The sequence below is a fragment of the Lactuca serriola genome, chromosome 1 (assembly GCF_051521515.1).
Source record: "Lactuca serriola cultivar US96UC23 chromosome 1, Lser_US96UC23_V15, whole genome shotgun sequence".
In the NCBI taxonomy this organism is placed as follows: domain Eukaryota; kingdom Viridiplantae; phylum Streptophyta; class Magnoliopsida; order Asterales; family Asteraceae; genus Lactuca; species Lactuca serriola.
Genome location: NC_136408.1, coordinates 166794 through 183646, shown reverse-complemented (window position 1 = coordinate 183646; position 16853 = coordinate 166794). Strand labels below are relative to the sequence as shown.

General features: G+C 38.4%; 1 protein-coding gene across 1 annotated transcript; it reads right to left on the bottom strand.

Annotated features, from left to right (window-relative positions):
• Positions 1-14715: 14715 nt before the first annotated feature.
• On the bottom strand, positions 14716-16447 carry LOC145080508 (F-box family protein). The gene is made up of 2 exons (XM_079023212.1): positions 15444-16447; positions 14716-15338 (listed from the first exon to the last, which is right to left on the bottom strand). Exons 1-2 carry the CDS (start codon positions 16326-16328, stop codon positions 14907-14909), a joined length of 1317 nt encoding a protein of 438 aa, XP_078879338.1. The 5' UTR covers positions 16329-16447; the 3' UTR covers positions 14716-14906.
• Between the last annotated feature and the right edge of the window lie 406 nt (positions 16448-16853).

Here is a 16853-nt window from a genome sequence, read left to right as displayed (position 1 = left end):
TGTCAAGTATAAGTGTACTGCCGGGTAATTTGGCTTGTGACTCTGTCTTCAAGTAGGAACCTCAAGTTATTAGAAGTTGAATAGTTAGTTGAGAGATAAGCGGGCTGGGTTCAACAATAATGATTCCATATGGGTGGTCTGTCAGGGAGTCAGACCATCTCGAGACTACAGATTTCAGATTGAGCAATGTGATCATAATGTTGGGGATTTACATCTTTAGGTTTTAGAACCCTGTGAGGGTTGGTTTTGATTGCCTTGAGAAGGTTGGGGTTATGCTCGGGATTTTGGCCATGTCGAGTTGTCTGCGTGTAAGGAATGGTAAGGAATGATTTCGAGTTCGAAATCCAATTTAAGTGGGGGAGAGTTATAACATTCCATTTAAAATAGAATAATTAAATAATAAACTCGAAACCCTGAGATGTAATTCATATTATTATTTTATATTATAGTAGCCAAAATCAAATAATAATTAGCGGGGTGTTGGTTTCGGGGAGCCAAATGACAAGATTTGAATCTTCGGGGGGTTAAAGTGTAATTCTGGGATTTATTTCGTAAAGATTCTCAAAATAGAGGGCTGTTTGGTAAACATTAGACATGGATTGATATAAATTTTTGATATTGGTGGCTGTTTTGAAAAGTGTATACTTAAATTGAAAAGATTCTTATGGGGAGGGGCCAAACGTGCATAATATGCATATGTTTGAGGTTGAACACAGGATAAACCCGCCACCTTCATGTGTAGCCTTCATATATAAGTAACAAGAAACCCTAACCCTAATGATATACATCAGCCGCCACCTTATACTCCCTAACTTCTGGCCAGCACCTCCTAACCTCACCGGAACCGACGAACACTGCTACTTCCATTGATCGGTCGAGCTCCAGTATCCTTCTTTGTCGACGACACGATCCTTGCTCCACCTTCTTCGTGTGTCCATCACGTCTGGCTGCCGTCACGCTCACCTCCTCACACTGTTGCATTGTTACCGCCGTTGTGCCCTAGTAGTTGAAGACGAAGCCGCCGCTAACGCCGACGGTTAGCCTGATGTTGTTCGCTGTGGTCTCGGCCCGACTGCCTCGTTTCCTTCCTGGCCCGTAGCTGCTATCGCCGCGGTTACTGTCGACAAAGACGAAGATCGCTGTCGTCGAACAGTCGTTGTTCTATTGCTACCGTTGTTGGACTGTTCCGACGAGATGGTGCCAGCGTTCGTGGTTTGCGATTCGGATGCGCGTGTGTGTGGGATTTTTGTCGAGTAGAAGTCATGAAGAACCACCATGGTAGCCGGCCATGGTGGCTGCCGCCGATGATGCTGCTGCCTGCCTTCTTGTGTCACTGCCGTTGCCGTATGCCACCAGGTGGGTGGTTGGACTCATTTACGAGCATAAGAGCGTGTGTGTGTGGTTTCTTGGCCGGAAATCACAAGAGAGCCACCACCACCACCATGAGGTGGTGGCTAGCACCTCCGACCACTGCCTGCCGCCACAAGGGCGGCTATGTGTGTGTGTGTGTTTTATTATATGTGTGTTTATTTTGGATATTTGATGTATGGATGTTGTATCGTTGTATCGTGGCCGAAATAATCAAGGAAAAACCCATAACCACCACCGTGAGGTGGTGGCTACCGCCTTCTACCGCCACCAGCCTCCGTGTAGGGTGGCGATGTGTATTTTGTGATTGGATTGTCAGTTTAGATGCTTGGGTATATTTAGTTTAAAATTTAAAACCACCACCTCGAGGCGGTGGCCGCCGCCGTTGACCGCCACTACCCAAGGTCGTTGTGGGTGGTGCCCGACTTATTTAACCCTAATTGACCTAATGAAGCCCTAATTGACCTAAAAACCTAACCATTTGACTAATGGACACACGATTGGGTTGGAAACCCTAATTAGGGTTTAGAAAATCCTAATTTTGGATTTGTTGGTTTGGACTTGTCGGGACCAGCGTTTTGGGCCATTGGAATTGAATTATGAGTTACACCAATTACACCGTATGATTTATCTAGTAGAGTGATGGACTTAATGGATTACGTCCTTCATTGGTTAAGTAAGAAACACTTAACCCAAATCGTCATTTGATGTGAAAACCCTAATTTTGCTTGGGCCTTGATTTGGGCCTTTCTATTGGGCTTTGTTGATTGGGCTATTGATGGGCCATCCAAGAACAAGTATTGGGGTAAAGCCCATGTGAGGGTTTGGGCCCAATTTGGAAAATTAGGCCATAGATGGGCCATAATTGGGCCTTGATGATTATGAGTTATTGGACCATCGAAATGCCAAGTGCTTAGACTGGAATAAATGGTTGTGCCATAAGATAAGACCATGAAGAGGTTTAGGCCCAATTTGGAAAATTGGGCCATGTGTTGGGATTTGGTCCATTGGTTGACTTTTGGGCCTTTGGAGTGTGAGTTGGGCCTTGGGCTTGGAACCCAATTATTAATTAGGTGTTGTTTTAATGTTGACAGTTTGGGAATCTGTCATCCAACAGCTAAGGTTTTGTCTGCGGGACTTCAGCAGTGTGAGGTGAGCTTTCCTCACTATACTCAAGGGTCTAAGGCACTAAGGCTGACCCTTTTTAGATTGTTATCCTGATATGTTATATGCTCGAGTATCGTATGATCTGTTAGATCAGTATCCTGGTAGATAGGATGATATTATGCTATTATGATATGTTAGATCGGTATCCTGGTAGATAGGATATGTTTATTTTGTTATGATCTGTTAGATCGGTTTGTCTGTCTATAGACTGTTGTGTAATTATCTTTTATATGTGCACATTTTTTTAATTGGTGGTTGAGGCTTAATTGCTTTGTGTGAGAGCCAACACACCTGGGCATTCCAACCCGATAGGTGTGGGCCGTGAGTATCCCGAGGATGATTAGACTCGTAGTATGTGGGCATTCCAACCCAATGGTTGTGGGCCATGAGTATTCCATCCCGAGGATGATTGGATTTGTAGTATGTGGGCATTCCAACCCGATGGTTGTGCGTCGAGGGTATACCATCCCAAGGATGACTGGACCCATAGCATGTTGGCATTCCAACCTGATGGTTGAGGGCGTGGGGTATTCCAACCCGATGTTTGATTGAACCCATAGTATGTTGGCATTCTAACCCTATGGTTGAGGGCCTGGGGTATTCCAACCTGATGGTTGATTGGACCTATAATATGTTGTTTGTGATTATATGTGTATTGTTGTGTGTATCGGTATTTTCGGGGAACTCACTAAGTTTTGTGCTTACGGTGTCAGCTTATTGTTTCAGGTGCTTCAAATGTTTCGGTAAGGCAAAGGCGTGACCGTACACATCTTCGTGTTTTCGGAACTTATGATTTATGGGATACTCTGATATGAAACTATTTTGAAAACAAATTTGTAATAATTATTGGTTTTTGAATAATTATAAAATTTTAAAATTGGCTTGATTTTTATCGGTGTTACAAAAGTTGATAAACTAATTACTGATGCTCGTTCCTTCATGAGAACTTTTCAGAGCCCATTTGATTCAAACACTGTGAGGGAAAACGAAGTCATTTCCAGTCTTGGATCCACTCGTCACACAGAGAAGGCAAAGCTCGAAGAAGTTCGCATTGGCCTCCAAGCTGACAACTCTGAGTTCAACTCCTCCATTTCATCAAAAATTCAAAAGCTTCAAGATGACTTGGCCACAAAAAGCAAGATAATGGATGCTCTCGCACTAAAGACTGAAAAAGTGAAGGTTCTCACTATTAAGTTGGAGCATGCTGAGAAGCAGATTAATGACCTCCTGTCTGAAAGGGTTGTAATAAAGAGTTGCATTGCAGACGTGTACGCCTTGATCTCTAACATAATCGGAGACTCATGAGTCTATGATCACGATTACTGTCAAGAAGCATTTAGCTGAAAAGCTTCGCCCTATGTTCCCTATGCTGAACAGGTTGGAAGGTGTTTCAGAGTCGAGCTCAATTCTGAAACAAGGGGGAGAAAATGTGAAGCAATCTAAGAAGGAAAACCCCAAACCAATTGTCAAGACAAAGAAAGAAAACGAACCGAAGGATAATGTAGTTTTAGATTTGAAAGGAAAGGAAAAACTCAATGAAGAACCAATCATTGATTACAAGGAAGAAAAAGAGCCCAATGAGCACGAGCTTAAGAGAAGGAAGGCGCGTGAAGCTCAAATGGAAGAACACAATAGGATTGTGAGAGAGGCAGAGGAAAAAAGAAAGAGTAGAACGCGAACCTCAAGCATTGGAAATCCGAAAGCTTTTGTTTCCAGTGTGGACTTTGGAGCGAATCTTGAGCGAGGCTGTGGATATTCCAAACCAGTATTGGTTAGAACCAGTTGTGTCTTTCGACTTGCAAAACACACAAGATTTGCAACTGGATCTTCCAAACCAGTATTGGTATGAAACCTAGAGTGCAAAGAAGATAACCGTTGTGAAGGTTACCGGTCCAATCGAAATTGATAGCTTCCCAAACACTCGTTTTAAGGTTGCTAGAGGTTCTACGAGTCAGGTGTGCAAATTCACTCTTGCCGATCTTCCTTGTCTGAACCCGTGTGACTGGATTATGCTGATCAACTTGTTGCTGAAGGACGAACAAAAGTACAAACATGTTGTTTCTCACCTCAAAAAAATTCTAATCTCATACATTCAAGAGGTTGGCAAAATGGATGTTGAAATTGCCATTGTACTGCTAAAGAAGCCATCTGTGCTCCCCAAGGAAGCTCTTGAAGGTTTTGATAAAATGAAGCCATGGAAGATACTAAATGACGGTTGGTGTGTGTGTTGGAACCTGAAAGTGAACCTCTAGCAATCCTAAGTCCTTATTCCGAAGTGTGTAACTTCCGAAGTGAAGAGTGGCCCGGAACCTGTCCGGACCAAGTGAGAAGATGAGAAGAATAAAAGCATTCTGGAGTCGACCCTCATGTATGGAATGCATGCTGATCCGGAACATTTATGTTTTGTCTTTTGTTCATTTATTACTTTTGTCTTATTATTGATGTAACGTTTCATAGGACTTAGTCTATAGTTGTATTTGGACAATCAGAATGTCATATTTATCTCTTTTGTCCGGTCCTATGTAAGCACTTGGGTTAATTCACTGTAACATTCACTCCTATATAAAGGATCATTCAATACAAGTCAAGAATGGATCTTTCACTCACTTTTGGCATCTTTACTAAGTTCATTCAAACATTCTTCTTGTTCTTCATTTATTAACTTTACTTTGATCATTTACTATCTCATTCTTCATTTAATGTCTTGATCATTTGTTGAATAATCTATCTATGACTTGACTGGTCTTTCCAGGCTAGAATTGAACTATCATTAGCAAGCAGACATTGATCTTAATCATTCACTCAAGGTTTGAGTTCTCAAACCTTGTTCCTGTGCATCGATCTTGTTCTCTCAATTGGTATCAGAGCTTGAGTGGTTGTCCTTTGAATCTATAAAGATCAGATTATAGTTGATTTGAAATCACCTTGGCGTTTCAATCATTTATGTGTCAAGGATAAATGTTCTTCTATATACCACTTTAGCTTGAAGATATCTTAACTTCAATGGCTGCTTCTAATCCTCAGCAATTGATTTCAATGCAAATCGCAAATAGTGTGGGTGGCCCTACACGTGCCCCATTACTAGTTGTGGAAGAATATGATCATTGGAAAGTTAGAATGGAAATATTTTTACTTGCCAAAGATAAAGGTGAAGAAATATGGATATCCGTCACAAAAGGTCCACATGTTCCTGTAAGAACGGTTGTAAGAGATGCAGCTGCTCAGCTCATGCGTGAAGATGAAACTCACCCAACTCCTCTAACTACCGATGATATCGAGAAGCTGCATGTTGATCAAGTTGCTTTCTCATAAATGGTGTTTGGTGTTCCTCCTTCACTCTTTGAGCATATCAAGCTATGCAAATCAGCCAAAGAGATATGGGACACTATTCAAGACCTGATTGAAGGATCTGAAAATATGAAAGACAAGTGCCTCACCTCAGTTGTCAATGACTTTGACACATTCACCACCACTCCTGGCGAGTCAATGGCCTCTGCTTCCAACCGTTATCGCATTATGGTAAACAACATGACTGCTCATGGGATTGTCCGAACTCCTTTGGAGTACAATCTCAAATTCATAAACAGTCTGGGCAAAGGATGGGGAAATGTAAAATCTTGTCTCCAAAGTAACAGATCCTTGAAAAAGCTGAAGCTATATCAACTCTTTCATGAACTTCAAGGCCATGAGTCCAATGTTGCTCAAACCATAAGGGAACTCTCAGGTGGTCCGCTTGCTCTTGTCAGTTCTTTCGAATCAACCATTCTGAATTCATCTACTTCGGATCCCTTCAAACCCATTGTTCCATTTGTTCAAACACCTACACCTACCTTACCCACACAAATCTATCCTATTGATGACTCCTAAGCTATGGAATCTGAACTCCGTTTCCAACAGGAGTTCGCACTACTTTCAATGAAGTACAAACATCCTTTCAATCCTTTTTACAAACCATACCAAAACCGATTCCATTCTCCTCACCAGAACAATCCTCAACCATTTTCAGCTCCGGAACCTAAACCCTCCGAAAATCCTCCTGCATACAAACCGAACCTCCCTAAACAAAACTTTACTTCGGAACCCTCTCAGAGTTCAAAATCAGACAAACCAAAAATCGTGTGTCATAAGTGTGGACATGCAAACCATTTTGCTAAAGATTGTCTGGCTGATGCTCCACAAAAGCCAAAGATCAAGGACTCTACCTACTATGTACGAAGAGCACAAGAGATGGATGAAAGTGAAAAAAGCCTTTGTCACAACGGTTTCAAGAGATGTTGAAGGATATTGTTCCTCCAGGGATGATGATGATATGGAAACTGGAAGGGATATGTGTCTAATGGCAAGACAAACGGTTGAATGTGATGAAGGGTGTTGGTCTTCTGGGTCAGAAGATGAAGATGATATTGGTGAACCTCACTATTGCTACATGGCGACCAACGATCCACTAGGTCGAAGCATCGTTCAGCAGGTAAAATCTATGATCTATGATAATAATTTTGACTTGTCTTTTTGTGAACCTTATCTGACCCAAATTCAAACAGATATGAACACCATCTATAAAGCCTATGAGTCCACAATAGATGTGAGTGAGAAGAAGGAATGTGAGTTAAATCGTCTTAGGTTACGTTTCGAGGACAAAAAGTTAAAAAATCGAGTCTTTAGAGCGTGAACTTGTAATGTTAAGCGATGAATGTATCATTTTGAAAGATAAATGTGAAATCACCTATTCCGAACGAAATGTTTTGAATTCTGATAATAAACGTCTTAATGCCAAAATTGATGCTTTGCATAATTCTGTTGACATGCTTGAAGCGGACATTAAGATGACTCATAACTTTCATCATCCATGGTCTAAAGCACCTGGTCTCGGAAGCGAGTTTCCGAAACCAATTGCTAGTCCCCTGAATGAATTACAAAATTTGACATTCATGGGAGAGGTTCCGAATATCAAACATTCGGACACCCCTGTTTCTCCCTTGTCACCTCTTCCGTAGACTACATACCATTTTGAGTCCATAATTCCTGAGTTCAAACCAATTGTTGTCAAATGTCCTGATTCCATGCAAATTCCGCCTCTGACAAACCTGGACCTGAATCGGACCACGAAATTTCATTATAGTCTCCCATATTGCATAGACCATGTTCCTATAAGTAATCATACAAATAACTGTGTTGTTGAAGAAATTTCTACCCTGACAACTAAAACCGATACCTCTGAGTTTGTATGGGTATTCTTGTGAATCAGATTCCTTCGTTATCTCAAAAACTAAGTTGGTTCCCATTACTCCTAAGTTTGATAATCCATCCACATGACAAACCTCAAAGTTCTTGTCTCACACTAAGAGAAAACCAATGCTAAACAGGACGGATATTGTAGATCCCAAAGTCGAAGCTAAAAATGCACTTAAGAAGGAAGTTAAGACTAGACAAAATTCCAGGTTCATTGCCAACTCCAAACCAAGTGTTTCTAGGAACTCTCATGCATCAACTCATAGTTAAAACTCCTTTACTCCCGCTAAGGTCCTCAAAAGACCTTCTGTATCTCATAGTCGTATAAAACCTGGGAAAATAGAGAATTCTACTAAGCCTAAAACTCGTGTGAATGTCCAAGTTTGATGCTCCGGAACAGGTCAAGACAAAGTTTGTAAGTCAACTAGCATGGTACATTGCGGTGCGAGAATGGTTGTTCAAAGCCTACACCTTCATCAAGGAAGAAATGAACTAAGCTTGTTGGATTGTTAAGTTCACTTAGGGGAGATTGTTGGAACCTGAAAGTGAACCTCTAGCAATCCTAAGTCCTTATTTCGAAGGGTGTAACTTCCGAAGTGAAGAGTGGTCCGGAACCTGTCCGGACCAAGTGAGAAGATGAAAGAATAAAAGCATTTCGGAGTCGACCCTCATGTCCGGAATGCATGCTGATCCGGAACATCTATGTTTTGTCTTTTGTTCATTTATTACTTTTGTCTTGTTATTGATGTAACGTTTCATAGGACTTAGTCTATAGTTGTATTTGGACAATCAGAATGTCAGATTTATCTCTTTTGTCCGGTCCTATGTAAACACTTGGGTTAATTCACTGTAACATTCACTCCTATATAAAGGATCATTCAATACAAGTCAAGAACGAATCTTTCACTTACTTTTGGCATCTTTACTAAGTTCATTCAAACATTCTTCTTGTTCTTCATTTATTAACTTTACTTTGATCTAGGGATGAGCATTAGAACCGCTGGAACCAGAACTGAAATTAGTAATAGGTCCGGTTACCGGTTCTCCATTTTTATGAAAACCGGTCCCGGTTCTAAAAACCGGAACCGGTCTGACATTTTTTTTTCATTTTTTAAAATGTGCATAACTCACTCATATGAAGTCGAAATTATTTGATTTTTTTCCAACATGTAATTTGGAGTTTGTAATTCATTTTTGATGGTACATACATATGTTTTGGTTAGATATTGAATCAGACACATGCCCTGAAAGAAAGCATATCGATGCTACGTTTTTTTTTATTTCAGCATTATTTTTTTGTTTTTTTGAAATCTGTCCCATTTTTTTAAATATGTATTACTCATTCATATGACGTCGGAATTACTTAATTTTTTTTTCCCAGAATGTAATTTGGTGTTTGTAGTTCATTTTAGACTATAAAAACACATATTTTGGTTAGAAATTGAATCAGTTATAGACCTCGAAAGACAACATATCAATGCTGCGTTTTTTCTGTTTCAACATTTTTTATTTTTTTGGAATTTGTCCCCGTTTTAAAAATGCGTATAACTCACTCATATGAAGTCCGAATTACTTGATTTTTTTCATCATGTAATTTAGTGTTTTTACTTCAATTTAGAATGTAAAAAGTCATAATTTGGTTAAATATTGAATCATTTACAAGCTCCGGAAGATAGCATATAATCTATAGTATTTCAACCGGTTCTACTTTGAAAAATAACCGAAAAACCGGGACCGGAACTGGAACCGGTGCTAGAACCGGCGGTCCGGTTCCCGGTTCTTATAATATAGGAAAACCAGTTCCGGTTCTAAAGCTCATCCCTACTTTGATCATTTACTATCTCATTCTTCATTTAATGTCTTGATCATTTATTGAATAATCTATCTAAGACTTGACTGGTCTTTCCAGGCTAGACTTGAACTGTCATTAGCAAGCAGACATTGATCTTAAGCATTCACTCAAGGTTTGAGTTCTCAAACGTTGTCCCTGCGCATCGATCTTGTTCTCTCAGTGTGGCTTTTTAAATGAAAGAGCGAACAGATGCAGACTTTCACAAAGTTTGTTTCTTTCTCACAGATAAACATCTTTACACCACGTGGTGCCTGGAGTATATTTTGGATTTTGTAGGCAAATACAAAGGGAATAACAAAGCAAACAAGAAGTGCTTTTCAGATATGATCCTGTGGTACATCCAAGTTCGCAAAGATTTGCTCAGCGTAATTCCGAAACTATTTGAAGTGCGGAAGCGGACTCCACAGTGAAGGTCTCCTGCCTCAAGTGACGCAAAGGGGGGAGATTGTTGGGTATTTAGTGTTACGTCATTATGGGCTTTTAGCTTAGTCTATTTTGCATCCGGGTTGGCCTTGTCCACTCGTTATTTATTATTAGGGTTTAGCTATTTAAGGTGCATGCATGCACTGTTTTGTGTAATTGTCTAATCATCTTTGTAAACCCTACACGCATTTACAGTAACAATTCTTAATCGAGCTCTTCTAAGGCTGTGATTTATTAATCATTCGACATATTTGATATTCATTGTGTGTTCTTGATTCTTTTACTTGTTGAATCTATTCGATCATTTGAGATTTATTCTCAACACATTCAACTTATAGGCTTTTTAATTTATAGTTTTGAAATTGGGAGCTACCTTTGTTCTGTCACTTGTTTTTTATCTCGTCTTTTGTGACTACTTTAATAATTGCAATATATTTTTAATAGTTGCAATATATATAGCAGTACAACAGGTTTGTACTTGCCGTTGCACAAACCTGTTGTTGTTCACCTCAAACAAATGCTAATCTCATACATTCAACTTTTATATATATATATATATATATATATATATATATATATATATATATATATATATATATATATATATATATATATATATATATATATATATATATCGTCGACGTGAATGTGACAACACATGCAATACACAAATTTTATCCTTATTTTTTAGCTTTTTTTAAAAAACAATTATAAGAAATACCACCATATGTCATATCATTTATTAGTTTTTTCTTGTATTGATTTTTATTTTGCAATCTAAAAAATATCTTTGATTTGTATTCGTTGGATTGTCCTTTTTTAAATATAAAATAAAAATAAAATATAAGTAAAAAAAGAAGCTTGTCATTAAGAACGTTGCAAAAGAAATAGAAAGAAATCTTTTTTTATTGTTGAATGATGTAATATATATATATATATATATATATATATATATAGAGAGAGAGAGAGAGAGAGAGAGAGAGTATATATATATATATATATATATATATATATATATATATATATATAGAGAGAGAGAGAGAGAGAATCAGGATCATGTGAGAACTCTTTTTTCAGTGAGGAATCGTGAATACACCTTAAAAAAATTGAAAAAAATAATAAAAAAAAATTAAAAATCATAAAATCGAGAATAGTACTATATTGGAGATAATCTACACTATTTTTGCAAAACTATTATTCAATTTTATGGTCCAAAATATTTACGTAAGCCTACATACAATGACATCATGAAATTGCAATCTCATCATGCTAGCGTACATGACTTTCCTGGAATGTTAGGAAGTTTAGATTGTCTATATTGGCTATGGGAAAATTGTCCTGCCTCACACCATGGTTAATTTATCCGAGGTGATCATGGACATCCAACGGTCACACTTAAAAGTGGTGGCATCACAGGATCAGTGGATTTGACATGATTTTTTTGGTTCTCCCGGATCCCTTAACGACATTAACATATTTAATCGTTCACCTATATTTAACAACATATACGATAGACCTGCACCAGATTCTTCTTTCAAATTGCGTGGAAGACCATATAAATATGGTTATTATCTAGTTGATGAGATCTATCCCGGGTATGCAGTTTTTGTTGAATCGTGTACGTGTCCGAATGATACTCGTCGGAAAAAATTCAAGAAAGAGCTAGGAAGGATGTCGAGCGGGCTTTTGGAGCTCTCAAGAAACGTTGGTTTATATTGAAAAAAACCAGCAATTTTTTAACGCGAGGAAAAAATGCATTTAGTCATGTATGCATGTATAATACTGCATAATATGATTATCGAAAATGAAAGAAGAGCGATATGTGAGTATGATGAAGAAGAAACCATTCCTGCGACACAAGCAATTGATTGGGGGTGACAGGTACATTGAAAAGAGAGCAGAGGTTCGTTGCAATGAAACATTTCACAATCTTCGTATGGACTTGGTGGAACACATTTACAGGATTCAACACATTAGCCTCAATTTGGATCCGGAGGATGACCCGGAAGACGATTTCTCGGAGGACGACTTCATGTAGTGTGTTTATTTTTAATCATTTAATGTATGTTTTTTTTTTAAGTTTGTAGGTTTAAAATTTCTAGTGTTTTTTTTTAGTTTGTAGGATTTTTATTTAGGCAATGGGATGTAATTTTATTTTTATTTTGAAGTAATGAAATGAATGGTTTTTATTAAAAATATAGTTTTTAATTAATTTAAAAAAAAACACTAAAGTGTGGCACCACTCCTTTTGTATGGTATGAAACCATACTTTTGTGGTAATGGGTGAGGTGGCGCCTACGTGTCACTGCGGTTTCCTCCAACCTAATCAAAACTGCGGTTTCATGAGGGGTGCCGCACCACTCCCTCCAGCCTAATCAAAAGGGGTATATAAGTCACTTCCCCCAGATGTACCTACTGTGAAGCTGATGATGAGGATGTCGCCCACATCCTATTTCGGTGTCCAATGGCAGCGAAAGTTTGGGAATGGATTCTTTAGTGGTGTGGCATATCGTGTGGCATATCTGATTATCAATTCCAAAACATCGGCGATGTGATGAATGTTATAGCCCAATGGGGTACAAGTCCAAAGAAAGGAAAAGACTTAACCAACATCTGTTATGGAACCATTTGGCATATGTGGATATGGAACCATTTGGCATATGTGGAAGGCAAGATGCGACTGGACTTTCAAGAAAATTAGGTCCACTCTTGCCAAAATTGTTGATTTGGTGAAAACTAATGTATTTTTATGGATTAAATATAGGAGGAATCATTGAACTCTTGTTGGTTAATAATCGGAATGTGCAGCTGAACCACATCAAACCGAACTGGGAACAAGATTGGTCGGAGATCGGAATTATTATACCATCTAGATCTGAATCCTCCTTGACAGCACAAACTTCTCCAAAATCCGGAATCTCACACAAACATAGGAATTATGTCAAAGGATTGAGATCAAGATGGGTTTTTCTACACAACTGTGTACTTCGTTCTTTTCTAGCCAACCACTTGCACCCAATTTCCTTGGGTTGAAAATGAGTGGATTAAGGGGCAGGTTAAAATACTTTATTGTGGCCAGCTTAACTTTTCCGGTGACCGTTAAAACAATGAGGGTGATGGATGACTCTCACATGAAAGAAAGACTAGCGCTCTATGTTTACTTTATCGTATATTGTCGTTGTTGCCATTCTCTTCCCCCGTGAAATACTAGACCAAGGACGACAACACATATGCAAAGAACTCAGTTGGGATTATTTTCCAAACAAATCACTACATGGTATAACGCCTTCAAATCGAAATAATATCCACAGATAAATACTAGATAAATACCAGAACTCCAGGGAATCTAAAATTGAAACAATACCCATAGAAGGAGACGCAGACGACTCATATATCCGGTAAGGAAGGGAGAAATCGGTGAAGGAGACACGTGAAAAGCCGGTAGGGGGAGAAGATCGCATGAGAAACCAGCGCGTGAGGTACACGTGGGGTTATTAGGTTTTAGTTTTTCTTTATATTAAAAACTACAATTAAATTGTAAATAAATTTTAAATCACTACCTTCTCGTAAATATTTTTTAAATCCGCAGCCCCTGGTACAAAACTCAGATAGACTGGTGTGTATAGTACGACCCAATCGTTTAACTGTTATGCCTTTGAAAAATAATATTTTCTGGTTAAAGTGTGGCAACATATACTAGATTAGTCGATATTGGTAGCTGAAATTTGTGTTTCCTCAATTATGTGCAGACCATTAACCAATCATTCCCCAGTGTGCAGAGAAGTACATGAATTGGAAGTTTGGAACTATCAAATTAAATGAACATATTGCTTTCATTCATCTTCTTGCTTGCCAACGTAGTAGCCATTCAAACAGTGCAAGTTAACCAACCAACCAAAAATAACATTAAATTTCCTTGTGTTGAAGCAGCAAAATTTCAAGGTCTCAGTGGCTTCAGTGAATCACTTGAGCCCTCATACAATTTTGGTGCCATTGAGCCTTATTACGTCTTTTTTAAAGCATCCACAATGGGAAGTTTAATGAGATGTCATGCCTACTTATCATTCAATGGATGCCTACTTATCATTCAATGGATACAACTCTACCATTGTGAAATGTCACCTTGACATTCAATGAATTTTGAGTTCAATGGTCATTGAACTCTTGAATGGGAAAAATGAAAGTCTTTAAATCTTTAAATAAATATTTTTTTAATATGTTTCATTTGTAGAGTTTAATGCATTGTGAGATAAAAATGAATAGAATTATATGGAATAGTGAATGATGATGTGACATTCCATTGAACTCTATAGAGTTCAATGCATTGTAGATGCCCTTAGCAGTACCTTATGTCGATTAAGATGCCATTTATATTTAAAACTCAGAGATAAATTAGCATACAAAGGCTGTAAAAAACAAAAACCCACCGAAATTACAACGCTTACAATTACTTTATAGCAAACCAAGAAGTAAAAATACTATAATAAGGAAAAAACATAAAGTACATTGCAACTTCTTGCAAATAGCAGAATTCTTCATCCTGCAATACCTCCGTGTCCTTTTCCCTAAATATGTATAGCCTTATTGCCATAATACAGATTATCTATACATCAGCATCCAAGCCACCTTCTAGATAAGATATAATCTTTTTCTTTTCTCAAAGCATACATTAAATATGAAGGAAGAATTAAAATTTTGCAGAATAAATAAACTGAACATACAGTTAAGTGAAGGAATTAACTTATTTATCTACACAGTCGAATGTAGATCACTAGGATAGCCCGGATCTAATTCAGATGTGTGAATTACAACATTACTAAATAGTAAATAGTAAATACTAATCTAAGCAAGGAGCATCAACTATTTATTACAAAGATTCTGTTGCATCTAACAGGCATCCATCCACTGCAATGTGCCTTAGGTCTATGATGTGATTATCACGAAGAAACCCAAATCCAAATGTGCCATCACCATACTGCCAAATCCTTCCCTCCGCCTGATGAGGATTAACAGTTGACAATCCTGGTATCACCAGATCATAGCTTGAATCGATGTAAAGAATACGTGACACGGCTTCCTTTTCTGAGCACAGCAGATGACCCGGTGGCAGAAGATGTTCACGGGTATCATATATGCATTCTTCTTCAGAAGAAAATGGAGATTCAGTGTTTGAGGTCCAAAAAACTGGTGCATAACTGAAGAAAGGTTTGCATGAGTCTCCAATCCTTCGACATGTTATAACACCAATGTCATTATATGTCATAAGAAAGAAGTCCAAATTTGCATCTTCACAAAATCCCTGCAGCAAGGAACAAAATCAATGCCATCCTATCCCCATGACTTAAGTTATCAATTCAAACTCCAATCAAGTTTTCAAATTCTACAATGGAAATGTTTGATTTACCTTCCAAAGACCCTGCAAAGGCCTTAAAGTTGTTGGAGAGCAATCGACAATCTTAACAAAATCCGCAGAGTCCCATTTCTTATTCCCCCGTCTCTCTCTTTCTCTCCTCCTCTGTCTCCTCCAGGCTCTTTCTCCTCCTGGACTCGTCCGGTTTGCAAAGTACTGATAAAGCTCAGAGGTTATCCTGTCCGGAGGGGATCCACTTTCAAACACGCGCGTCTCTTCATTCAGTACATTTAGATTCCCAAAGCTAACACGTTCTTCGATCACAATGTGATCCTCCTTATGAAAAACATCCACGGAAACCAATTCATTTCCCAGAGAAGAAATTAGATCATTCTGAACGAGGGCGATCGAACTGGAATCCAATTTTAGTTGGGAATTGGGTTCAAGAAAATTAACAATTTCACCTTTTGGAGAAATACCCATCCATAGAAAGGGGGCCTTTACGACGTTATAACTAGCGGTGTTGGAAGGTGAAACCCTAGAGCCGGTAATGAAGGATGAACCCCACTCGAAAAAGACCAACGCCGGTGGTTGGTTAGGAATTGCGTTGGGGCTCCTGGCTTGGCTTTCGCTGCTGCTAAGACGCCAGAATCCGATCAAGTTTTCGTATTCTTGTAGCGTTTTGTAGAGATGCTTGAACGAGATCATACCAGAGCCCCATTTTTTGATTTGGGTCTTGGATCCCCATCGACGATCGCACATTGAAAACCATAGCTTGGAGTCGCTCCGGCAGACGGAGAGGAATTGCTTTGAGGTGCAGGCGAATGAGGAGATCTCGGATGGAGTGAGGAAAGACAGGATGCAGAGCTGAACGTCTTCGGGGAAGTCGGAGAAGGAAAGCACCGGTATGATTGTTTCACCGGCATCAAGATTGGCCATTTGGTTATTGATTTGGGATTCTAAAGGAGGAACACACGATGTTACGGTCCCTGATACCAATTTGCTTCCTCGGTTATCTGTACAATCCGTGCATAAATTGGATAAATTGTGTTCCCGGAAGTCCGAGAGAGATTAAAGATCCTCAATTTTCAGAATTTGCATTTAGATCTCTATAAAAGGAGTAAAATGCAAGAAGTGTCCTTGTTTTTTCCTAGTTATACTCATAGTTCAAATGATACTCTTATTTTCTTTCAAAAAGGTCCAGTGGCAGTGTTTTTTTTTTTTTTTTTTTTTTTTTTTTTTTTTTTTTTTGCATTATTTTCATAAAAGTCTTTATATTTTGATTTTATTTTGTGTAGACTTAATTTTTTTTTCTTTTTCAAAAAATACCCAGTTTTATCCATTACTTATTATTTTAGACCCTAGCAGGTCACCAACAGACAAATAAAGTTTTTTTTTTTCATAAAAGACCTTATATTTTTGGTTTTGATGTAAAACGTTTTTTTTTCAAAATAAACTCAACTT